Below are 25,075 nucleotides of genomic sequence, written 5' to 3'. Positions count from 1 at the left end.
CTTTCCCGGGATGTGCTCGAGGGGCACCTGGGTGGCTCAGGTTAAGCATCCGACTTCAGCTCAAGTCGTGATCTCACGGTTCGGGAGTCCGAGCCCCTCATCGGGCCTGCTGCCGTGAGCGTGGAGCCCACTTCGGATCCTCTGTCCCGCTTTCTGCCCGTCGCCTGCTTGCGCTCTCTCAAAAATAAATTCAAAAACCAAAGCCAAACCCAAGATGTAGGGGAAGTGCCTGCATGGAGTAGGAAACCACGTCATTTCTATTCTAGAGGCGCAGGTCAGGTAAGGACAAGCGCTGCTCTCTGCACAAGGGCAAGACGCTTAACAGACAGCTCTTCCTCTGCTGGGATGTTGTGACCGCACACCGACTCCTAGGTGGCTGCGCTGCGGTGCTCCCTGTCAGGGACGTCTGAGGCCCGCCCTCCCGTCGCCCGTGCCTCCCTTCCTGCCTCACGGAATGAACTACATATCCAGAGGCTCCTCCATTACGTATCCAAGAAAATTTAATACGGATACGATATTAACGACATACCAGAGTTGACAAAATGGCAAAACTCCTCAGACATTAAAACATTCCTCGAAGGGGTGTCTGGGTGGCCCAGTTGGTTTAGTGTCCGACTTCAGCTCAGGTCATGATCTCACAGTCTGTGGGTTCACGCCCCATGTCTGGGCTCTCTGCTGTCAGTACGGAGCCTGCTTCGGATCCTCTGTCACCCTCTCTCTGCCCCTCCCCTGTTCTCGTGCTTGCTCGCTCGCTCTCTCAAAACAAAATTAAAAGAAATAAAAAAAAAAAAAAAGAACATTACTCAGACACCCTGGAAGTCTGATGATGTCCAAAGAAAATATGGCACTTCCATGGGCATAAAAAGATGAAGCAGACAGTGACTGATTTTAGGGGATCTCCAAGTGGTAACAGATCGACAGTCTACTCACGTTAATATCTTGATTGAGTCTCACAATGCAAAACTCTCAGAACATTTAGTAAAATCATTCCAACTGGTAAACATAACCTGGGCATTGGTAATAATATGTTTCAAACACACTCACTCGGGATTCCGGGCTGGCCCGGTCTGTGGAGCGTTCGGCTCTTAATCTCAGAGTCGTGAGTTTGAGCCCCACGTTGGGCATAGAGATTACTTAAAAATAAAATCTTCAAAAATAAATAAAACGTATTCACTCATTATGTTAATGTTACAAAAGCACTAGCATTTAAACATAAACCTGGCATTCAGGTTCATGGGATAAGATCAAGGCACGACGTATCAGATTACTGTAGAATGATACGTTTCCCAAGGAAGGAAAAGCCTAAATCACGTGTTTACTTAGAGAATCGAATCTTAAATTGTTTAGGGGCGCTTGGGTGGCTCTGTCGGTTAAGCATCCGACTTCGGCTCAGGTCATGATCTTGCAATTCATGGGTTCGAGACCCACGTCGGGCTCTGTGCTGACAGCTCAGAGCCTGGAGCCTGTTTCGGATTCTGTGTCTCCCTCTCTCTCTGCTCCTCCCCCGCTCGTGCTCTGTCTCTCAAAAGTAAACATTTAAAAAAAAATGTTTATAAAGAAAAACTTAAATGAATGCTATTGCAAATTGTGTTGATTTTTGGAGAGATGCGAACTATAAATAGTATCAGAAGTATGTTCGGGAGTGTTTTTGATACCCGTCTTTGTCACAGACAGATGGATTTATACGCAAAGTACCTCCTTTGTGGGGTGCCTGGGTGGCTCAGTCAGTTAAGCTTCCAGCTTTGGCTCAGGTCATGATCTCATGGGTCTTGAGTTCAAGCCCCGCTGTCATTAGCACAGGCTCGCTGTCATCAGCACAGAGACCGCTTCAGATCCTCTGTCCCCCCCCCGCCCCTCCCCCACGTGCATGCTCTTTCTCTGTGAATCTCAAAAAGCAGTAAATAAAACAGAAGAGCTGTTCTTTAAAAGAAAGGGAATATAGCAATTTTTCCAGAATTATGAATTACAAATTTTCTGAGTATACGTTCCATTTATGCCATGTAACTTTTTTCTTTATTTTTCTCTAAAGCTTCAAGTTAACAACGTTAAACTAACTGAACATTTGCTAACCCCTCCTGTTTTTAGCACCAGTGATGGGTGATTTTATCTTCCCTATCCCCACCCATCCTCCACCTTAACAAATATTTAATTTCATTAATTTAATTTGGAAGTTGAAAGCTAACTTAAGTTTTATTTTTACCAAAATATCCCGAGTAGCTTCCTGTTTCTCACCTCAAAGGACTGGACGTGCTATTTTGTTCAAAGTATATTTTCTTATGGAATTTACAAGGAAAATAGAATATTGGTCTGAGAAAGTCTCCTTTGATGTTGGAAAGCTTAATCTTTTATCTCAGACTTTACTCGGCAAAAATATGAACTCAGAAGTTCAAACTTTCTATTTGTAAAGTGATTGAGATTATTATTTTTATTACTTTATTTTTGTTATTTATTTTAGATTATAATAAGATATTTAGTCACTTTTATTTTTTAATGTTTTATTATTTATTGTTGAGAGGGAGGAGGGATAGAGATGGACAGAGAGAGGATCCCAAGCAGGCTCCATGCTGTTAGCACAGAGCCTAATGTGGGGTTTGAACTCACAAACAGTGAGATCGTGGCTTGAGGTGAAATCAAGAATCCGACACTTAACTGACTGAGCCACCCAGGCGCCCCAAAATATTTAGTCACTTTCATAATCCAACAAGGACAAATTTCTCAATCATATACCTTGCTCAAATTATGTAGTATATTAACTCGGGGAAAATTTGTCTGAGGTGGTTCATTTCAATATGCCTTTTCTATTTTGGGTTCTTTGAATATCTTAAAAATGTACAGAGCATTCACAAGCTAATAGTGCACACGGAATTTATTAAAATAGGTTTGAATTGCTTCAGCATATATAAAAGTGGATGTTGAACCAACAGTCCCACTTTGAAAAGATGCCTTACCCTACATGAGTAAAGATGCGTAATAATCCAAGGAGGTCCAGGAAAAGGCGTCTGTCCCTGAGAATTCTGTCGGAACCGTAGTTAAAACCTTGTATCAGTGGTTCGCCGAGTGATACGCCCTCCGTGCTGCTTCCCGCTCTCTTTTCCACCAACTTTGGAAGTTGGTTTTCCTGCCCAGAATATGTTGTCGGAACTGTCTTGCCATGCTTTAGTCCTCTTTATTTGGGGGGTTGGGGACCTCTGCAGAAATCTGCTTCCCAGTTAACCAGCCTTCAAAGTATAATCCATTTTGCACATCACACCCAACCTGCGTGTGGCAGCCTGACTGATTGATTATGGGAGCCGGTGGTAGAAAACCATGTCTGATTATAGTAAATATTTAAAAGGTCAGGGTTTTGTTTTGTTTTTGTTTTTTTTAATGCAGCTTTACTGATACCTTGCATACACCCATTTATAGGAAGTGGACAACTGGTTTTCAGTTCATAGTTCAGTTCATGGCTTGTGCAGACATTCTCACAGTCCGTTTCAGAATATCTTCATCACTCCCGAAAGAAACCCCGTTTATTTTTTAGCAGTAACTCCTCATTTCCCCTCAAAAGCCGCACCCCCTGTACCTCGCAACCGCTAATCTGATTTCCGTCCACCCGTTCTGGACGTTGACGGTGAACGAATCATGCGACGTGTGGTCTTTGGGGACTGGATTCTTTGCTGTGGGCCCATGTTGTGAAGGCCCATCCGCCTGGTGTGTGCGTTACCGGTACCTCTTTTGTTGACAAATAACATTCCGTTGTGTAGACTCACCCCGTCTTCCTTATCTGTTCCTCGGTCGCTGCCACTCTCGGGCTGTTACGAGTAAGGCTGCCTGAAAGCTTATGTATAAGGTTTCACGTAGACGTGTGTTGTCGTTTCCATTGGGTCTTTGCCTAGAAGTGGAGTCGCTGAGCCACGCGGTAGCTCATTTAAGCTTTTGAGGAAGTGCCAGGCTACTTTCCAAAAAGAAGACCGATTGCGATGCAGTCTTCCTTTTATCTGTCCGGAAAGCGGACAAGGTTGTAAGAGTGTATGTTATCAACCTTTAAATTAGAAAGTCGCCTTAGATGTTTGTTGAAAAGACTAGCAGGTCCGACTCTTGAAGATCATCATTTATTCAGAAAAAAACTTAAATGTAATTCACCACATTAAGAGAGAAAACAGAATCCCTAAGAGCATCTCGATAGATGCCGAAAAGCTGTCTTACAAAATTAAACATCCCTCCCTGGGAGAAAAATAAATACTGTTATCAAACTGGGAATAGAAAGGATATCCCCAAATCTAACGGAGTATTTACCAAAAAAACTTAAAGCAGATATTATATTACCAGTGAAGTGTTAAAAACTTTCTCTTTGGGGAGAAAAAAAAACTTTGGTGTCTGGCTGGCTCAGTCTGTAGAGCACGTGACTCTTGATCTTGAGGTCATGAGTTCAAGCTCCACATGGGGCATAGAGACTACCTAAAAAAATAAACAAAAAACCTTTCTCTTTAAAACTGGTAAGGGGGTGGGGGGGGTGCCTGGGTGGCTCAGTTGGTTAAGCTTCCGACTTTGGCTCAGGTCATGATCTTGTGGTCTGTGGGTTCGAGCCCTGCATCAGGCTCTGTGCTGACAGCTCAGAGCCTGGAACCTGCTTCGGATTCTGTGTCTCCCTCTCTCTCTCTCTCTCTCTCTCTGCCCCTCCCCTGCTCGCTCTCTCTCTCTCTCTCTCTTTCTCTCTCTCTCAAAAATAAATAAACATTTAAAAAAAAAAAGATACAACTACAAGAAAATAAAAGGCAAGCCACAGAATGGAAAGAAATACTTACAGCACATATAATTGACCAAAAGCTTGCATCCAGAATATATGAAGAACTATAAGTCAATAAAAAAAGACAGAAATAGAAAACAGGAAAGAGAATTGAATAGAGAATATTCAAACTTACAAAAGATATTTGAAAAGGTAATAGAGAAAATGCAGATTAATACCACAAAGAGAGACGACTCACAACCTCTAAAGTGGCTAATATTCAAACACTTAAAATACCAAAGATCGGAAAATACGTGAAGCAACTAGAACTTTCTTATTCCATCACTTTGGGAAACTCTTCGGCTCTGTTTACGAAAACCAAACCTAGCAGCACTATTATCAGCCAAGAACTAGAAGCATCCCTTTTGCCCAGCACCAGATGGGACGAGTCGAACGGCTGAATGCCTCCTATTTCTACAAAGGAATACTGTGCCGCGGCGAACGAACTAACTAGGGAGATACACAGCCCGTGGATAAATCCCACGGTGTTGATGGAAAGAAGCTGGGAACAAAAGTATATACTGTGTAACTGTGTTTTCTATAAAGTTCAAAAGTCAAACTGTGATGTTTGCTGTCAAGGTTAGGTTGCTTTGGAGAGAAAAGAGAAGGGATTGTAAGGTGACGTGGGTCGGGGGCTTCTGGGGTGTTAGTGGTTTCTGTGGCCGATCTGGGTGGGTTTTTCCCATTACTTCCCCAACTTTGTTGAGGTACAATTAGCATACAGTGAGCTGTACCTGTTTAAAAAATGTGTGTTTGATCGGATATATGTGTGTGTGTGCATATACACACACACCCATGAAACCATCGCCACAGAGGGGATTACAACTCCCCTCCCACCAGATTTCCCCAAGTCCTTTGTGATCTATCCCTCCCGCTACCCCAGGCTCCAGGCAACCACCGGTCTGCCTTCTGTTACACAGATTAGGTTGCATTTTCTAGAATTGTACGTAAACAGAATCCTTCAGTATATGTGCTTTTCTTTTTCTTTTTTTGCCTGGCGTCTTTTATTGGGTGTAATGATCTTGATTCATCCACCTGGTTGTGTGTTCCATAGTTCGTGCAACATTCCGTAATTCTTTTTATTGCTAAGTAGGATCTCACTGTGTAGATACAGCACAATTGTTTCTCCATTTGCCTGTTGAGGGGTGTTTGGATAGTTTACATTTTTTAGCTATTACAAATTAAATTGAACCTTCTCGCGAACTGTGAGATCGAGCCCCCCAGCTATCAGCACAGAGCCTGCTTGGGAGTCTCCCTCTCTGCCCCTCCCCCACTCTCATATATTCATTCTCTCTCTTTCTCTCTCTCTCTCTCTCTCTCTCTCTCTCTCTCTCTCAAAATAAAATAAACTTGAGGGGCGCCTGGGTGGCGCAGTCGGTTAAGCGTCCGACTTCAGCCAGGTCACGATCTCGCGCTCCGTGAGTTCGAGCCCCGCATCAGGCTCTGGGCTGATGGCTCGGAGCCTAGAGCCTGTTTCCGATTCTGTGTCTCCCTCTCTCTCTGCCCCTCCCCCGTTCATGCTCTGTCTCTCTCTGTCCCAAAAATAAATAAACGTTGAAAAAACAAAAAAAAATTTAAAAAAATAAATAAATAAACTTGAAAAGAAATGCTGAGTTTTATATAGCATGAAGTTGTAACTGAAAGGTCTCATTCTGGCAGTCAGGGAGCCCTCAGCCTGCCGTACAATCTAACAGTTGATACATCTCGTTACATACACAGACTTGCAAAGTTATTTTCTGTTCCAAAAAGAATTTTAAATATTTTCAATAGACCGTTAAGAAGAAAAAGTTGAACTCTCCCACAGTGTGTGATTGAAAAATAGAGGTGCAGGGGCGCCTGGCTGGCTCAGTCGGTGGAGCACGTGACTCTTGACTCGAGTTCAGGCCCCGTGTTGGGCGTAGAGATTATGTAGAAATGAAATAAATATTTAAAAAAGAAAAACAGAGATGGAAAACACGAGAGAAAAATTAAGAGACGGCCAACCAGAAGGCCCGTGGAACATCAGAAGAGCACAGAGAACATGGCGGGTAGTGAGCTATCCACACAGGGACAGAAGAAGACTTCCCACCGTGGGGGAGGAAGACAGCCAACTCATTATGAGTTTTGTTTTTTTTTAAGTTTATTTACTTTGAGAGAGACTGAGAGTGTACAAGCAGTGGAGGAACAGAGAGAGAGGGAGAGAATGAATCCCACGCTGTCCGCGTAGAGCCCGACATGGGGCTCGATCCGACGAAACCAGGAGATCATGACCCGAGCTGAAAACAAGAGTCAGATGCCCACTCGACTGAGCCCGCCGGGCGCCCCTCGTCGTGAGGTCTTCACGTTGACTCTGTGGCTTTCCTCCCATAGCCGCAGTTGTAGGCTCAAAGATTCCGCATCTTCTGTGTGGTAACTGTTTCGATATTTGGAGGCAGCTTACACCTCTTCTGTCTTCCTGGTCCTTTGCAGACTGAAGAGTCTCCCATCAGATTTGTAAACACTTCACGTAAACGTTGGCAAATGTGTGCAGAAGTAGGCGGACCGCTCTACACCGTAGGTGGGGGCGTAAGTTCCAGTTCTGGGGCGTCATCGCGGAGGACAGTCAGGTGCACAGAGATGCGCATACAAGAGTGTTCTCCGAAGGATAGCTCGTAAGAGCAACAAAAGAAGAAAATGTAAATGCCCGTCTGAAGGCCATCTGTCAGATGAATCCTGACACGGTTTCCCTACCCGAGCACTGTGTAATTCCTAAAAGGAGCGAGTTAGATCTGCCTATATCCACATGGAAAGCTCTCCAAGACGCATTACATCGGACAGACTGTAGGACAATATTCCATTTTTATCGGATTCCGTTTTTGTAAAACTGTGCATATGTGTGTATGAAACGCCTCGAAAAAGTGACTGGAAAGCCACACGCCAAATTTGACGAGGTCCACCGCGGAGGGCAGGGTGGGGTGGGTGGGCACAGATAAGTGACGGGGTCTTTCTTATTACGTTCTATTTTTGTATTGTTCTGTTCTGTCCCAATGAGATGTATTGATGAGCTACTTGTGTAATAAATATTTGCCAGTTTAGTTTAAAAGATCCTTTTCCCGGGGCACCTGGGTGGCTCAGTCAGTTAAGCGTCTGACTTTGGCTCAGGCCATGATCTCCTGGTTCGCGAGTTTGAACCCTGCGTCAGGCTCTCCACTGTCAGGGCAGAGCCCACCTTAGACCCTCCGTCCCACTCTCCCCCCCCCCCCCCCCCACCTGCACACGCGCTCTCAAAAATAAGTAAAATGAAAAGATAATAAATAAAAGATCCCTTTCCCTTGAGCCTTTTTTTATACAATATGATTTTGGATTTTTTCACAATTCTGCTTCCTCTCCTCTGGATATTCCAGTTTGCCTTATGATGTGGGGCCCAGATAGGCTATAATATTCCAGATGAAGTCACACTGGTACCATATGCTTGCTGTGCAGGTTGACATTAGCCTTATCACAGGAGCGGCTTATATAAATTTATGGCCAAAACTCCCACACCCTTACACACGAACTGCTCTGTCTGCTATCTTATCCCCTAAAACATTCTGCGTCTCTAGACGGTTGCCTTGGGCCTCGGCTCAAAAGCCACACAAGAAAATCATTCATTACTTTGTTACCAGACCTTGTTTTTGACCAAAAGTTGCATTAGGTATTATGTTATATAGTTCAACTTAATATCTGACTCTATGCCTCACTTTATTCATGTAGACCTAACTCAGTGTCAAATTTGTGCTTAAAAAATTTTGCATTGTAGGAGGCACCTGGGTGGCTTAGTTGGTTAGGCGTCCAACTTGGGCTCAGGTCATGATCTCTCAGTTTGTGGGTTCGAGCCCCGCATCCGGCTCTGTGCTGACAGTTTGGAGCCTGGAGCCTGCTTGGGATTCTGTGTCTCCCTCTCTTTCTGCCCCTCCCCAGCTTGCGCGCTCGCTCTCTCTCAAAACTCAATAAACATTTAAAAAAAATTTTTTTAATTTGAATTGTATGTGTAAAACCTGAGTAAATGTATTCTATTTAAAAAATTACCACTCTTCTTGAATTTGATGTTTTTTCTTCTTTTTGTTTTTGTACATCTAAGCACATATAGTGTATATACTATTGAGCATTTGGGGGTGGGTATATTTCGAAATAACTGTTATACTGCATCGTATTCCGCTCTCACTTCATAATACCAGGGAATGTGGGCTGTCCTCTCCAATGCCAGCTATTGTAGGATTCTGACATCGATTCTTACATCGTTCAGTCTTTGTGGCTGAAACACAAATAGCTCATTGACTTCCAGCTCAGGTCACGAGCTAGCGGTTTGTGAATTTGAGCCCCGTGTCGGGCTCTGTGCTGGCAGCTCGGGGCCTGGAGCCTGCTTTGGATTCTGTGTCTCCCTCTCTCTCGGCCCCTCCCCTGCTCATGCTCTGTCTCTGTCTCTGTCTCAAAAATAAATAAAACATTAAAAAAAAATTTTTTTTTTAATTTTTTAAAGTAGGCTCCTGTCCAACGTGGAGCTTGAACTCATGGCCCTGAGACAAGAGTCACACGCTCTGTGGGCTGAGCCAGCCAGCCACTCCTGTGTACATTTTGGTGTATGTATGTAAAGTCCTCGTATGTCTGTATTTAAATGGCTCATAAATACACCGAACACCGAAGTTGAGGATCAAGGCCTTTGACATCCTGCAGTGAATTCTGTGCAAGAAGATACAGAGCCTTTAATAATTCTGACATAGATTAACTAGCTGAGTCTGCCAGAATACACTCTTCCCCTCAAGAAGAGACTGGGTCAGGTGCTTGGCGAAACCCCACACCGTGTCCTCGGTCACCCCCAGTCCACCCCGACAAGGAGATGCAGTTAAATTTACCGCGGCCCGTTGACCCTTGTATTCTGTCAAGTGCGGGTTCTGGGGGTCGTCCACTGGGCCTAACTACACAAAACCTGAAGCCGAGGAAGGCGACGCGGTTCAGGAGGCACCAGCGGTAAACTGAGTCGGAGGTCCTGCGGAGGCCTCGAAGCTCGCCTCCACAGTGCTCCCTTCCCTGCTCTCCCTGCAACATTCTCCCCCCGCCGCACAGGTCCTCTCTGGGGAGGGGGGGGGGCGGGGGGGTTCACCCCCACCCCCCAGTCGCCTTCGGGTCCCGCATGCTTGCCGCTTACTGGCTGTGCACACGGGGGGCGCAGATCCGTCCATCTGCGGGATGCGGCTAAGCACGGTGCCCCGCTCGGGGAGGGGGGGGGCGGGGGTTGTTGTGAGGATCCAGGGAGACCCCGTTGGACACCTAGGGCAGCGTCCGGCGCGTCGTCATGGTCACTACGCACACGTCACCATCTTCCGCGTCGCGTCACGTCACCTGCGCGTTACTCGCGTGGGCTTCCTTCCGCCTCGGGGCTCTCGTCGGTAAGGTGGCGGGGTCGCGCGGCTGGCCTCTGCGGTTTCTGTCTCCCAGACCATTGTAGTTCTGCGATCTGGGCCTCGTGGGCGGCCCGGGCCTGCTTCCCGCCTTCCCTGTGCTTCCGGGACGGGACGCGAGGTCCGCCCTCCGGGAAGTCCTGGAGGAGACGCGGCTGCCTCGGCCTGGCCGGAGGGGCCCGTCGAAGCACCTGCGGCCGGTCCAGCGGGCGGGGGACGGAGCAAAGGCCACGGCGGCTCACGCTTCCGGGTGGGGGGCAAACACGGACGAGGGCACGGCGATTGCACCTGCCGCCGCGAGCATTTTCTGTGTGCGAGGCGGTGCGCGGGCACGCGCTTTCCCGTCATCGCCGGGTCCTCCCGTTAGGTAAGTATTCGTATGGTCCCCGTTTGGCACACGAGGAAAACAGCACAGAGAGGTGAAGGAGCATGCCTGAGGCCGCACAGCGAGCAGGTGACAGTTGAGATTTGAACCTCTGTCGTGTGATTCCGGCTCCCGTGCTCTTAACCGGTGTGCTACATTCAGTTGATTCCAGATGGAGAAGAATGGAGTTCCCGTAACCAGAATACTTTAAATGAGTGTATGTGGGTTTTTTTTTTTTTTTTTTTTTTTTACCAACTTTTTTATTTTGAAAGGTGGCAAACTTAGGAGAAAATTGGAAGACTAATGAAATGAACAGGTATACAGATTCAACAGTTCTGCTTCATATAACTTATTCTCTGTCTTGGGGCACCTGGATGGCTCAGAAGGTTAAGCATCCAACACTTGATTTCGGCTCAGGGCATGATCTCTCAGTTTGTGAGTTCGAGCCCTGCGCCAGGCTCTGTGGTGATTAAAAAAAAAAAACAAAAAAACCTCTCTCTCTCTGTAAGATCTTTAAAAAAAAAAAAAAAGGTAAAATCTTGTCATTTGCAACAATGTGGATGGAACTAGAATGTATTATGCTAAGCAAAATAAGTCAGGCAGAGAAAGACCTACAGTTTTACTCATATGTGGAATTTAAGAAACATAACAGATGAACGTAGGGGAAGGGAAGGAAAAATTAGATAAAAACAGAGAAGGAGGCAAACCATAAGAGACTCTTAAATACAGAGAACAAAGTGAGGGCTGCGGGCAGGGTTTGCGGCGGGGAGGGATGGGCTAAATGGGTGCTGGGCAGGAGGGAGGACACGTGTTGGGATGAGCACTGGGCGTTGTATGCAAACTGATCAATCACTGGTTTCTATTCCTGAAATTAACACTACACTGTGTATTAACTAACTTGAATTTAAATAAGTAAAATTTTTAAAAAGTAAATGGCAGGGGAACCTGGTTGGCTCAGTTAGTTAAGCGTCTGACTCTTGGTTTCTGCTCAGGTCATGATCTCACAGTCGTGGGATCGGGTCGCGACTCCATGCAGAGCCTGTTTGAGATTCGCTCGCCCTCCCTCTCTCTCTGGCCCCTCCTGCGCGTGCTCTCTCATTCTCTCTCTCACAACAAACTTAAAAAAAGTAAAGGGCAGATTTACTCGTAAGAGGAGTCTCCTAAATAACGATAATGCCGCCGTCACACACGAGAGGTGCGATGTCAAGGAAAGAAAATGTTAATAAACCTTAGTTTGGGATCAGTCAGATCTCCTACTACATCAGCGAAACCGCGCTGCTCAGGGGCGCCCGGGTGGCTCCAGTCGGCCAAGTGTCCGACTCTCGATTTCGGCTCAGGGCCCAGCATCGGACTCCACACTGAGCAAGGAGCCAGCTTAAGATTCTCTCTCCCTCTCCCTCTGCCCCTACCCAGATCTCTCATTCTTTCTCGTGCCCCGCCCGCCCCCGCCCCCCCTTCTTGGAAAGGAAAGGAAAGGAAAGGAAGAAATTGCACCGCTCAAAAAAATCCTCACCAGAACCTGATTTTCGTTTCTTGCAGAAGTCCTACTCCATGCCCATCGGCATCGAGTTTCAGCGGCGGTACGCGACCATCGTCCTGGAGCTCGAGCAGCTGAACAAGGACCTCAACAAAGTCTTGCACAAAGTCCAGCAGTACTGCTATGAGGTGGGGACTTTGTAGGAAATCGCTGAGGGGCCCCCCTGCGCTCTTTTACTTGAAGCTTAACGCGGGTTACCTTCACATTTTCGAAAATTCAGACTAAGCCGTTACCTTTACGAGGCCCGTTAGCAAAACCACGTTTACGTACGTTTTTACTTGTTCCGGCGTCGGTTTGAAGAGTGCTCTACGCACAGGGAGCTATCAGTTCTGTTGGTTTTTGTTTGAGTCACAAATGTTAGAGCTCTTGAAAAAAAATTCAGGAAAATCAAGAAAAATGATTACTGAGTTCTGCTATCCCAATACTATATTTTGGTTTATTTCCCCTTCGTCTTGTATGTATACCTCTGCCTCTTCTCACAAGGTTATGGTCCTGCTGTGTGTACAATTTTGTTTCCTCGTCTCAGCTTCGCATTAGAACTGTGGATTCTCGAACTTCCAGTAGAGAGAGCGTAGGGTTATTTGTGAATTGTTACCACGTATGTAAATTCATGCATATGAAGGCAGTTCAACAGCGTCACCGAAAATTTGATTTTCTTTTAAAGACTCTTTTTAGAGTTTATTTATTTATTTTGAGAGAGAGCACACGAGCAGGAGGGGTGGAGAGAGGGAGAGAGAGAGAACCCCAAACAGACACCGAGCTGACAGCACGGGGCCGGATGCAGGGCTCGAACTCACAGACCATGAGATCATGACCTGAGCCGAAACCGAGAGCTGCTTAACACACTGAGCGCCCCAGGCGCTCCTTAATTTTGATTTTCTTACCATACGGTAGGAATTAGACGAGGTGAGTTTGGAATGCTCCCGCGCTCGCATTTTTTGCTTCCAGGGAGCCTCCTCCACTTGTGATGTGAGATTCTGCACCACTTAGCCCTTTATCATGCCGGCCTCCAGCGAAGTCCCACAGACCCGCCTCGGGCCATGTTACCAATCCCCCTGCACTGACCGTAGGGACGTGCTCAGTGGTTGCCTATAACCGACCTCAGTACATTTTGCTCGTTCCTCTGGCCCTACGTTACCATTTAGTTTGATTTTCCTGCTGGTTGTCGCCTATGTGACACCGCTCTTTGGTTTCGTGATGTGTGCCGGGCCTCTTGTGATAGGCTCGTGTTCCCAGGGAAGCAGACTGATTTAATTTTCACAAAGCTCTTGAGGACATACAGTATTGATTTTAAAATAAGAACAGAGAGCACTATGATTAAGCAATTCTGTTCCCAGTATATACCAAACAGATCTGTGAACTTGTATTTACCCAAAGATCTGCGCCGGAACGTTCAGAGCATCTAAAAACGTTAGAATTTTTTTTATTAGAGACAAGGTTACTCGTCGCGGCACTCCTGGTAATTGCCAAAGATTAGGAGAAAACGTAAATGCCCGTACACAGGGAATTGGCTGAAGGACTTAGGGCACGTCTGCACCGTGGAGTGCCTACCGTAAGAACAGACCGGGAAGCTTCCTGTTCACCCACATGGATGATTTCCAGGCTGGGCTCCGTGAAAAAAGGAAAGCACGTGGAAGTTACTAAGTGTTACCCTCGGAATCAGAAACACGCAGGAGTAGAATCTACGAGTAACGGCGTAGTTTTTCAAGAATAAATGCAGGAAGGACAGACCGGAAACCGATTTGGGGACGGGGTGGGGGTTGGGGAGGGAGGAGCGGTGACATTTCTTTGCGTGTCTGTTTCCTCAGCAAACACGGATGAGCTCGGCTCTAAAATGGACTAGAAAAAGAAATAAACGAACCTAACCATATTCCAGAGGAGAAACAGAAACACTGACGGGGGCCAGAACAAATCCACATAACCTGAACATAGTATTCTGACTATATATACTCTTAGGCTGAAGGTAAACCGAACTTTAAATACATACTGAACTCCAGTGAGTAAGGTTTGTTCTCGTGGCGGTATGGGTTCGCAGTTCTCAAACTCTGCATTCCAATGGGGCAGATGGGTCACGAGGTGTATTGTGGGTGACAGAAGCCCGCTGTCCCACCTGCAGAGAAAGGCTACGGCGAACCCTGTGGCGTTAAATCAGAAGAGGAAGAATCGGTCTGACTCCGTGGTTCCCTTTATTTATATGACATGGATGTAAGTGTGCGTGTGTGTGCGCACGCGCACTGAGAGAGCCCGGAGGCAGACACCCCGACAGCAGCGAGCACCCCCAGCACCCGATCTTGGGTTCCAAACGCTACTGTCCACAAATAGCGCTCCTTGAAAAAGAGCCTGCTTCCAGAGCGTGGGCAGAGAAGGTAGACGAGCCCGGACCATCTTAGCGGGCAGGGAAGTAAAATGCGCCCCCTGGGGTAAGGGAACATGTCCAGCGGAACCAGCCGGACAGGGTCCCCACTGGCCAAATCTGGGACAGTCTGGGCTTCGGCATAAGTAATTATACTGAAGAAAGTAAGAATCTGTGAGTCCATACTAATATTAACCAATTAACCAATTAACTTTTAAGGAAAAGTTCTTGTAGGCAAATGCCACCCGATAAATGTAGAAGGAACAGTGAGAGAAGGGTATCGCTCGGCAGCCGTCCTGGTAATAACCGGCAAAGGCGAGAATCGTCCGTAGACGCGAAAACTGGAGGGTGAAGGTTTGCCGAGGATCAGGGTCTTTACGTAGCCTCAGAATCCCCCTTCACAAGTACTTACTGATCACACGGGAAATCCTGTGCCGCGGGGAAGTCTGGCAGACCCCTAACTACCTTAGCCAAGTGTTCGGAGGTAACACCACCAGCGGTTGGACACACCCACGTCCAACCGTGACGCCCCCGAACCGTGACGCCCTGCGTGGGAACTCGGTGCCACTTTCGTGGTTCTCCTCCCCAAAGTGCGTAACTTCCGTCCAATCACGAGGAAACGGACAAACCCACGGCGAGGGACCGTGTACAAAATAATTGGCCGCTACTCTTCAAAAATGTCAAGGCCATGAGAGAGAAACTGGTCCAGAATAAAGGAACCTGCAGAGACATGACGACCACATGTCTTCGGGGGGGGGGGGGGGGGGGGACAGCCACATGTAGGACACTTGAGACAGTTGAAATTTGAATGCGTTCTGTTAGGAGTATGGCCTCGCATCGACATTGAATTTCCTGATTGTGGGGTGCCTGGAGGGCTCAGTCGGCTTAGCGTCTGACTCTTGATTTCAGCTCAGGTCAGGTTCTCACGGTTCGTGAGTTCGAGCCCTGTGTCGGGCTCTGCGCTGACAGCTCAGAGCCTCCTTGGGATACTCTCTCTGCTGTTCACCTGCTGCTGCTCTCTCTCAAAATAAATAAATAAACATTAAAAAAAAATTCCTGATAGTGATAGTTGCACTATGGGTATGTAATAGAATATCCTTTACTTACAAAATGCAAACTGGGAGTGCTTTGGGGCAAAGAGGCACAGTGTTTGCAGGTTATTCTCAAATAGTTACAGGGGGAAAAATTACACATTACACGGAGAGAGACCAAATAAATGTCACACGGAATAAACCACAAACAGCGTCTCTGGGTAAAAGGTTCTCAAGGGTTTTCTATTCTGTTCCTTCTTAGAAGTTTGAAATCAGGGGCGCCTGGGTGGCGCAGTCGGTTAAGCGTCCGACTTCAGCCAGGTCACGATCTCGCGGTCCGTGAGTTCGAGCCCCGTGTCGGGCTCTGGGCTGATGGCTCAGAGCCTGGAGCCTGTTTCCGATTCTGTGTCTCCCTCTCTCTCTGCCCCTCCCCCGTTCATGCTCTGTCTCTCTCTGTCCCCAAAATAAATAAATGTTGAAAAAAAAAATTAAAAAAAAAAAAAAAGAAGTTTGAAATCATATCAATTAACAGTTACCAAGAATATAAAAGAAATTGGGGGGGGGGGAACTGTTAGAGAAGAAAAATTTCTAAGGTAGGAGTAAGGACCATTTTCGTTATAAATGCTAGTTTTACAAAAATCCGAATCAGAGGGTGCCTGGGGGGCTCAGCTGGTTAAGCGTCCGACTCTTGATTTCAGCTCAGGTCGCGATCTCACGGTTCATGGGATCGAGCCCCACGTTGGGCTCCGCGCTGACGGCGTGGAGCCTGCTTGGGAGCCTCTCTCTCCCTCCCACTGCCCTTCTCCCACTCGTGTGCACGCCCTCTCTCTCAAGATAAATGAATAAAGTTTATAAAAAAAACCATCCGACTCTGAAAACGGCACAAACACAGATTACGGCCTTGTGAACAACGTCTTCTGTTTGAACCCTCGGTTCTCAGCTCGCTCCGGACCAGGGCCTCCAGCCCGCAGATCAGCCAACAGACATGCGGCGAAGGTGCGAGGAGGAAGCCCAGGAGATCGTGAGGCACGCCAACTCCGCTGCCGGACAGCCCTGTGTCGAAAATGAAAACCTGACGGACTTGATCTCCAGGCTGACGGCTATCTTATTACAAATTAAGGTAACTTTGGGAGAAGACATGTCCTAAATTTTGACAGCTACACAAACAACTCTGCTGATGTGTTGCTGAAAAATTATAACCTACAGATTATATCCGATGCCTATTTTTGTGTCTTCGAACCGTGATTCAATTAAATTTTGAAATATCTTTCCTTTTAGTGTCTAGCAGAAGGAGGAGACCTGAACTCCTTTGAATTCAAATCACTCACAGATTCACTAAACGACATCAAGAGGACAATAGATGCTTCTAATATCAGGTAATTCGTTAGGCCCGAATCCCTCTTGTAAGTGCACGGTGCCTCCCGGCGCAGGTTTTAAGAATCAGGCGTGTAAGTTTTGGCCTTTCAATAAATTACAAAAGAGCCGTCAGTTCTGTGCCATCTATTGACGGAACAGAAATGGGACGTGGCGTTTTGCGGAGGAAGGAATCCGAAGACGCGCACCGTGTGGACCTGGGCGGGGTGGAGGCGCCTCCGAGGCGATGGTCCCCAGAGAGAGCGCCTTCGCCCCCCCTTCCCCCCCTTCCCCCCCCTTCCCCCCTACCTTTTCACTTCGTCCTGCGGTGGGGGTGGGGCCGCTGGGGTCGTAGCCCGCGTCCCGGGGAGATTCAGGCCTTCCTCGGGGCCATGTCCACAGCCCGCTCTTCAACTCCAGTTCAGCCCTTCCTTCTCTCAGAAGTCTTGTCCCGACGTGGTGAGATGGCGCAGCTCACCGCGTTTCTTCCTTCCTCAGCTGCTTCCAGAACAACGTGGAGATCCACGTCGCGCACATCCAGAGCGGCCTCAGCCAGATGGGGAACCTGCACGCCTTCGCCGCCAATGACACCAACAGGGACTGAGCGGAAGACGGGGGACCCGCTTCGGAGTGTCCCCCCCCCTCCCCCGGCTCCCAACCCCGACTTACGAGTTACGGGTCCCGGGACCAGGGACGCGGGGGAGGCCGAAGCTCCAAACGAGGCACTTGAGGACCCTGGGCCGCCTGGCCCCGCGCCGCTGACCAGCTTCGTGCTTCTTTGCCTCTTCCCGTCCGGCTGCGGCAGCATCGCTTACGGCACCTGCTCGGGGGCGGGTATCTTTCGGCTGAAAACGTCCGAACGCTTTTTTTAACCGCATGAACTCAGCCCGACACACACGCAGGCGGCGCCCGCCGCGGAGAGCACGAGACACGGCCTTGAGGCGGGTGGCCCGTGGCCGTGTGGCGGCGCCAGCGGGGAAGCGACGGCCCCGGGCTCCCGCAGCAGCCGCGCACCCTTGGGTCGTTGACAGAGCGCGCCCTCGAGGCGCGGAGGCCCGGTCTGCAGGAAGCCGCTGGAACGCGGGTGGGAGACGCGGGCTGGGCCAGCAGACGGGATGGACGGAGCGCGACCTGGGCCTGCACGTCATTTTCTAGTAATAAATATTTTAATTTATCATAATTTATAAAAGAAACCTCTGTTGTTCGTCTGTCGAAAGAGAATGAAGGAGCAGGAAACAAAAGTGCTCGCAAAATGGCTACATTTCGGCAAGTGGATTTGGTAGGCCTTTCCCCGCCACGTCAGGGCAAAAAGTGCTGTGATGAAATGTATTTCAGAAGACTGACGACACACTATTTTCATATTTTGTTTATTTGCACAACTCGAACCAGATTCCTGGTTAAAATCCAACCGTACACGATTTATAAAGTCAAAAGATTTTATAAGGAAAACGCATATAATAACCAGTGCAACGAAATGCAGAAAAAAAAAAGGTTTGTATTCGGTCGTGGGGTTTTTTTGGTTGTTTTTTGTTGTTTTTAAAGGAAAACCCTGCCTACGATGTTAATCTTGTACGAAGTGTGTATTTGGGATTTTCTTTGTTTTAATATAGAATATTATAAAGTCAAAATATAATAAAATTGTTTTCAGATTTGGAGTTTAAGGTATAGCTGTAGAGGTGACTTTGATTCTTTTAGCTGTCCCATAAAATAGGACTTTTTATATGTTGATGTATAATAAGACTAAAACCAGATTATTTTCCATTTGAAAGTTTTGTATAGTTTAAAAATGCTTCCCTATTCTTTGTTGGTCTTGTGCCACTGCAAACCTTTAGTGCAGAGTTTATATTTAGCTAAACAGTTATGTTAATTAAGAAATGCATAAATCCTTTATTCTTAATATTTGTAATTCTAAATAAATTGATCTATGAAAAGTAGTATTGGCTACCATTTTCACTTAACTGATACAAGTTGATAAGTATTCCCTCTACTTAAAAAGTTTTGGGGCACCTGGGTGGCTGTCAGTTAAACAGCTGACTCTTGATTTCAGCTCATGATCTCCCGAGTCATGAGATCGAGCCCCGCATCGGGCTCTGTGATGACAGCTGGGAGCCCTGTTTGGGATTCTCTGTCTCCCTCTCTTTCTCTCTCTGCCCCTCCCCCACTCATTCTCTCTCTCTCTCTCTCTCTCTCTCTCTCTCAAAAATAAACATTTAATTTTTTTTAATGTTATTTATTTTTGACAGAGAGAGACACAGCATAAGCGGGGGAGGGGCAGAGAGAGAGGGAGACACAGAATCTGAAGCAGGCTCCAGGCTCCCAGCTGTCAGCACAGAGCTCGACGCGGGTCTCGAACTCACAGATGGCAAGATCGTGACCTGAGCCGAAGTCGGACACCCAACCGACTGAGCCCCGCCAGGAGCCCCTCAAAAATAAACATTTAAAAAATTTTTTAATAAAAATAAATTTTAAAGAATTGTAATTCCCACGAAGTTATATTTTAGGGGAACCAGTGCAGATTAATTACCAAGTCCTTTTGAATTGCGACTCTGTCCAATAAGACTTCAAGGGAGGGGTTTTTCCATCTCTGCAAATCTTTGAAAAACATTAAGCAAGCAAGTTCTTGGCTTTACTGTAGACCTAGTGAATGGTTGGTTTTAACCTATCCTGCCTAGAATTATGTAAAACATTTTTTACTTGTTTCCCCCGCGCTACCTAAGACTGGTCACACGTAAACCCCACCTGGTCGTAAACGCACGTATCTAGGGGCGCCTGGGTGGCTCAGTCGGTTAAGCATCCGCCTTTGGCTCAGATCATGATCTAGCGGTTCATGAGTTCGAGCCCCTCGTCGGGCTCTGTGCTGACAGCTCGGAGCCTGGAACCTGCTTTGGATTCTGTGTCTCCCTTTCTCTCTGCCCCTCCCCCACTTGTTCTCTCTCACGCTCGCTCTCTCTCCCTCTCAAAAATAAATAAATAAACATTAAAAAGACCGCACGTAACTAATTAAGCAGTGCCCAAGTTAAGCAGTGCCCAAGTGCCGGTGGCAGGAACTGTGCCTGAGATCGTATTTGAATTTGATTTCTGTTTCGGGAAGAAGAAACCTCAATCAGAGTAGTCATTTGGGGTCCGTTGTACGTGAATTTGCGCGACGCCACTGCCGCTGAGCACGAGTTCCAAAGAGAGCCGTGGAAGCCGGAGGGAGCTCACAAGCCCGCACACCGCGTGCTGGCGGGCTCGGTTCTGAGCTCCCCTCGGTTGAGTTCCGGAAACCACATTCCCTCGCTACCGTTGAGAATCTATCAAAAGATGCGCCCACTGAATCCTTTCTCTCGAGGGGCACCTGGGTGGCTCAGTCGCTTAAACGTCCAACTCTTGATCTCAGCTCGGGTCTCGATCTCGGGGTCACGAGTTCAAGCCCTGCACTGGGCTCCACGTGTAACACGGGGGCGGGGGGGGAGTCTTTCTCTCGAATGCACGCACTTTCTGAATCCTCGCCATTACCACTTGTCTCCCCCCGCCCAGCCACCGTCCCCACCAGCCCGGAACCGGGAGGTCACCCCCCACCTTCTCTAGCATTCCACTCTGCCCCCTCAACTGCAGCTTTCACCAGGTAAGAGTCTTAAAACACAGAACTGGTCATTTTCTCTCCATCTAAAGGCTCAGGGCTCTCTAGACAAACTCAGAACTCTTTTATAACCCACCAAAAGTCACCGTTGGTCTGACCTCTAACAACTTCTCCTGCTCCTTACCCCGCAGGGCCTTTGCACGTGCAGGTCCCCCTCCTCACCCTGCTAACTCCTGACCATCCTACACTTCAGTTTCTCACGGAAGCTTTCCTTGACCACCAGGCACCCGTCTCCGGGGCCCTCGCATTTCCAGGCCCTCATAAAGCGCCTGTTCGTAGCCAGCAAGTGTCTGTGCAGTGAACAGACAAGTTTCAAAAGCGCTCGAAACGACATGAGTGTCACTAGAGAATAAGCATACGGTTTTCCGTGAGGATGGCTTTGCAAGAGGAAACTACTCACTCAGAAGCAGAAATTCTGCATGGGCTGGGGGGGTGGGGGGGGGGGGCCTTTAAGCCTATCACGTGATCATTAGTCCTGACGGAAAAGGCCAGGCCAACACAGGAGGCATTATTCGGTGGTGGACAGATGGGTGGACTGAGTCCTGGCCCAGTTCCTTGCTCTTTCAAATACAGTCCCTACCAGGGTGCCTGGGGGGGGTGGGGAGGGGTGGGTGGCTCAGAGGGTTGAGCATCCGACTTCAGCTCAGGTCACCATCTCACGGTGCGTGGGTTCAAGCCCCGCGTCGGGCTCTGTGCGGACAGCTCGGAGCCTGCTTCGGATTCTGTGTCCCCTTCTCTCTCTGCCCCTCCCCTGCTCATGCTGTCTCTCTCTCAAAAATAAACATTAAAAATTGCTTTAAGTCATTTGAAAAAATAAAGTAAAATATAGTCCCTACCTTGCATGACAGTTGGAAGTCAGTCTCATAACGCCCATAACACAGCAGCTAGGGTCTCATAAGAGTTCGAGAGATATAGACTAACGTTCTTAGAAGTCCTAGGCTAAGCATCCGACTTCGGCTCGGGTCACGTTCTCCTGGTCGGTGACCGAGCCTCACATCGGGCTCTGCGCTGGTAGCATGGAGCCTGCTTCCGGTTCTCTGTCCCTCTCTGCCCCTCCCCTGCGCTCACTCGCTCGCTCTTAAAAAAAATAATAATAAACATTAAAAAAAAAAAACAACTCAAGTCTGCCACCAAAGCCTGAACTGTCTCCTGATTGCTTCTCGGAGGGGATGTGCTGCTCGGAAAAGCGCAAGTCATTTGAATAACACCTCTGAAAATTAGGGCAACTGGCATGGAGACGCTGAACACAGCTCAGACTATTCTAGTAACGTCGAGACTGCACAGCCTACACACAGACCTCACCCCCGGCCACCGCCTATACGGTCTCCATCGGCCCTCAGGAGGGTGCAAAGCCTCCACGTACCAAGACGAGATTTTGATTTATCTCAGGCTAACTTGCAAATGGTAATTTGCACGCATTTCTTTTAATATTTACTTATCTTTGAGAGAAAGAGAGACACAGCGTGGGGGCAGGAAGAGGTACAAAATCAAGATCAGGGGAAGGTTCAGACTTGGGGGGAGGAGGGAGCCTCGAGCGTTTAAGAGAGAGAGGGGGGCTCATTTGGTCCCCCACGGACAGGAGCGGCCCCGAGAAGGTCGCGCACTGTCCGGGGGTGACCTTCCGACCCGCACAACCGCCCTGCTGGCCAGAGACATCGCCTGCTAGTCTGGGAAGGTCAGCGGAAGGTCTTTCCCATCTGGTGGCCCCTGGAGGCTTCTCCAGGCTTCTAGGGAGAGTAAGGTGTGTCCCCTTTGCCTCCAGCCTCCAGCTCCTGTGGGCTCGGCCCGAGTCCGCCTGCGCTCAAGAGTTTCCAAAGGCAGAAAAGATGTGTTCCTCCCAGGAGTCCAGCTTTGAACCGGGGCCTTCAGAGAGGGGGCAATAGGTTTCAAAACGCTGACCCTGGCAGTGAGGGGCAGAGATGCCCTCTCCCAGCCTGTGGGGATCGGGCGGGCAGGTCCCATCGGTTTCAAGAGGCAGCTGGGGCTTTAGGCATTTCGCTTCGCTCCCCTGATCAGCGCGGAGGAGGAACAGCTCCGGCCTGGCCGAGGGGTGACAGGGTTTCCCGCTCTGACGCCGCGACTTGGCCCGTCTGTTCTGGAACCACACCTGGAAGCGGGGAGACAAGAGGGGCTTTGGGCTGGAGTCCTTGTGCCATGATGGCCTCCACCGTCCCCATGTTCCAGGGCGGCGGGCCCTAGCTCCCTGCTCCGGGACCCCCTGGGTTTCAGAAAGCACTGGGGCCAGCCGATGGGTCGGCGTTCAGAGCCCCCCGCTTTCCCTGACTCACCACTGCCGGGTGCCTGGGCACCCTACGGGGATATTTGCAATAAGAAATAGGGTCACGGAAACAGAAGGGCTCAGAATTTGAGGATAAAATGCTTCTAGGCTTAAACAGGAGAAGAATTGGGGGCCCCTGGGAGGCTCAGTGGGTTACGCCTACAACTCTTTGATTTCAGCTGCGGTCACGATCCCAGGGTCTCGGGATCGAACCTCACCTGGGACTCCGTGCTGAGCGTGGGGCCTGCTTAAGATTCTCTCTCTCTCTCTCTCTCTCTCTCTCTCTCTGCCCCCCTCCCCCCTTCATGCTCTGTCTCCCTCTCTCTCCCTCTCAAAATTAAAAAAATTTAAAGACAGGCATTAAAATAACTTAGCAAATCAATTCCTGAAAAGTACACCCCTCATCAAATCAATCAAGAAGGCACTTTGCTCTGCGGACTCCACCGCTGTGGACAAATTTGCTGCTCACGGTGTCCCAACCAATCCTGAGGGTGTCCTGCTTAGGAAGCCTCCGGGGCGAACTGCTGAGACCCACAGATCATTCCCACCCCCCCCCCACCCCCCCACCCCCACCCCCGGGGGATGCGCAAAAGCAAATCCGCTCCTCCCAGCGCTGAGATGAGGGCTCCCGCTTAGACCTGCGTTTGGACGCAGGCCGAAGGGCAGGGGCCTCATCACCCCCGAGCCCCCCGGGTTCTGATCTAAATGTCCAATAAACGCAGCCGGCTCCAGGGAGCCGCCCGGGCTTCAGGCTTTACCCCGAGATTCCAGACCCAGTACCGGCCCAGAGCGTGGCCTCGGGGCTCCTGGGGGTGACTCGGGGAGTCGCTTGGCCCCGTCCCAAGGACCCTTCTCCCAGCGGGGGAACCCCAGCCGGGCCTCATCGGTCTCTTCCCGGAGAACCGGAGAAAGAAAAAGTATCCAAGGGCTCCCTCTCCCCCTCCCGCTGAGGACTCGGCTTTGGCCGTTTCCAGGGGCCCCGAGCGTACCCGACGCCCGAGGCAGGCGCTCCGCCGCACGCCCGCCCCGGCTCGCCGCCCGGGACCCCGAGGCTCCCCGTCCCCAGCCCCCCCCCCTCACCTGGATCCGGGACTCGGGGAGCAGCGTGAGCGCGGCCAGGCGCTCGCGCAGGTGGATGTCGGGGTACATGGTCCGGCGGAACACGAGCTCCAGCAGCTGCAGCTGCTCGGCGCTGAACGACGTGCGCTTGCGGCGCTGCGACGGGGCGGGCGGCGCGGGGTCCCCGCCCGGGAAGCCCGCGAAGGGGCCGGGGCGCGGGGGCGGCGGGGCGGCGGGGCCGGGCGGGGGCGCGGGGAACGCGGCGCCCGCCCCGAAGCCGAGCTCCCGGGACCCCGCCGCGGCCATCGCTGCGCCAGCCTGTGCGCCGCCGGGGGGCGCGGGCCGCGGATATAGGGCGGGGGCCGGGGGAGGGGCGGCGGCGGCCTCAAAGGGCCGGGCGCGCGGAGGCCCGTGTCCCCCCGGGGGGGCGGCCCCGCCAGACGCCGTGGGAACCGCCGCTTCCGCCGCCGCGCGCGCGCGCGCGGGGGGAGGGGAGGCGCGAACTCGGGCCGGGACCCCCGGAGACCCCCGCCCGCCCTCCGGCCCGCCGCCCCTACCCCTGCGATCCCCGCCCGCTGGCCCCCCTCCACCCTGGCGACCCCCCCGCAGCCCTCTGGCCCGCCCCCCACTCCGGCGACTCCCACCCGCACCCCGGCGACCCCCGCCCCCCCCCAACCCTGCGACCCACCCCGCCGGCGACCCCCGCTCTCCCGCCCGTCGCCGCAATCCACATCCCCCGGGGCCGGCCTCCCACTCGACCCTTGGCCGCCGTCCGGCCCGCGGCCTGGGACGTGTTTATTTACCACCCCCCCCACCCCCCCGCCCGCGATGTGCGAGACCCTGTGCCTGGTGGGCCAAGCAGCCCGGCCCCTCGCTCCCCGACGCGCCCTGCATCCGCCGGGGGGGGGGGGTGGCGCGGATTAGGGGGCCGCACGCCCACCCCTTGGGCGGCGGGGGAACCAGGGACGCTGGTGGACGCGGGACCCCGCCTTCCCGGACGTGCCCGCGGGTGGGCCCCGTTAGAAGAGGCCGTTTCACCGGGACTTGCGCTGTGGTCGTGGGTGGGTGCCTCCCCTGCAGGGTGAGGGGCGCAGGGCCCCCGCGCTGGGCCAGGCGCTCCGCGAACTCAGGTCGCCCAGTGGGAAGAGACGGGCGTGGGCCCCGGGCCTCCTGCCCCCGCCGTGCGAGCCCTGATCCCACCAGGACCGCTCTCTGTGGGCAGGGTCCTTCAGGGCCCCGTGAGGCCACCCCCGGAAGACCTTGGGCGTCCCGGACCTTGGATGTCCCGGACGGGCTTTCCAGGTGTCCGGGCAGAAA

At 50.5% G+C, this 25,075-nt stretch overlaps 2 protein-coding genes across 8 annotated transcripts in view; one reads left to right on the top strand and one right to left on the bottom strand.

The window, feature by feature from the left end:
- The window catches only part of LIN9 (lin-9 DREAM MuvB core complex component), a 63,967-nt gene extending 45,234 nt beyond the window's left edge, over nt 1-18,733 (top strand). For 5 of the 6 annotated variants that reach the window (XM_043568575.1, XM_043568577.1, XM_043568576.1 and 2 more), the window contains 4 exons: nt 12,065-12,190; nt 16,387-16,566; nt 16,725-16,822; nt 17,298-18,733. In XM_043568575.1, coding sequence (XP_043424510.1) covers nt 12,065-12,190; nt 16,387-16,566; nt 16,725-16,822; nt 17,298-17,403 — 510 coding nt within the window. In that variant the 3' untranslated portion in view covers nt 17,404-18,733. Of the gene's footprint in view, nt 1-7,213; nt 7,819-12,064; nt 12,191-16,386; nt 16,567-16,724; nt 16,823-17,297 lie in introns of those variants that run through there. The other variant, XM_043568579.1, reaches the window with a different exon arrangement.
- Nucleotides 18,734-21,828: 3,095 nt separating this feature from the next.
- Nucleotides 21,829-24,064, bottom strand: MIXL1 (Mix paired-like homeobox). 2 transcript variants are annotated; one of them, XM_043568573.1, is made up of 2 exons: nt 23,780-24,064; nt 21,829-22,552 (listed from the first exon to the last, which is right to left on the bottom strand). In XM_043568573.1, exons 1-2 carry the CDS (start codon nt 24,062-24,064, stop codon nt 22,223-22,225), a joined length of 615 nt encoding a protein of 204 aa, XP_043424508.1. In that variant the 3' UTR covers nt 21,829-22,222. The 2 variants fall into 2 exon arrangements, with proteins under 2 accessions (XP_043424508.1, XP_043424509.1); XM_043568574.1 differs by having other exon boundaries at nt 21,829-22,528.
- Nucleotides 24,065-25,075: the final 1,011 nt, after the last annotated feature.

This window comes from Prionailurus bengalensis, chromosome E4, assembly GCF_016509475.1.
Source record: "Prionailurus bengalensis isolate Pbe53 chromosome E4, Fcat_Pben_1.1_paternal_pri, whole genome shotgun sequence".
Lineage (NCBI taxonomy): Eukaryota > Metazoa > Chordata > Mammalia > Carnivora > Felidae > Prionailurus > Prionailurus bengalensis.
The sequence above is the reverse complement of the archived record's forward strand: the minus strand, read 5'-3'. Positions and strand labels throughout refer to the sequence as shown.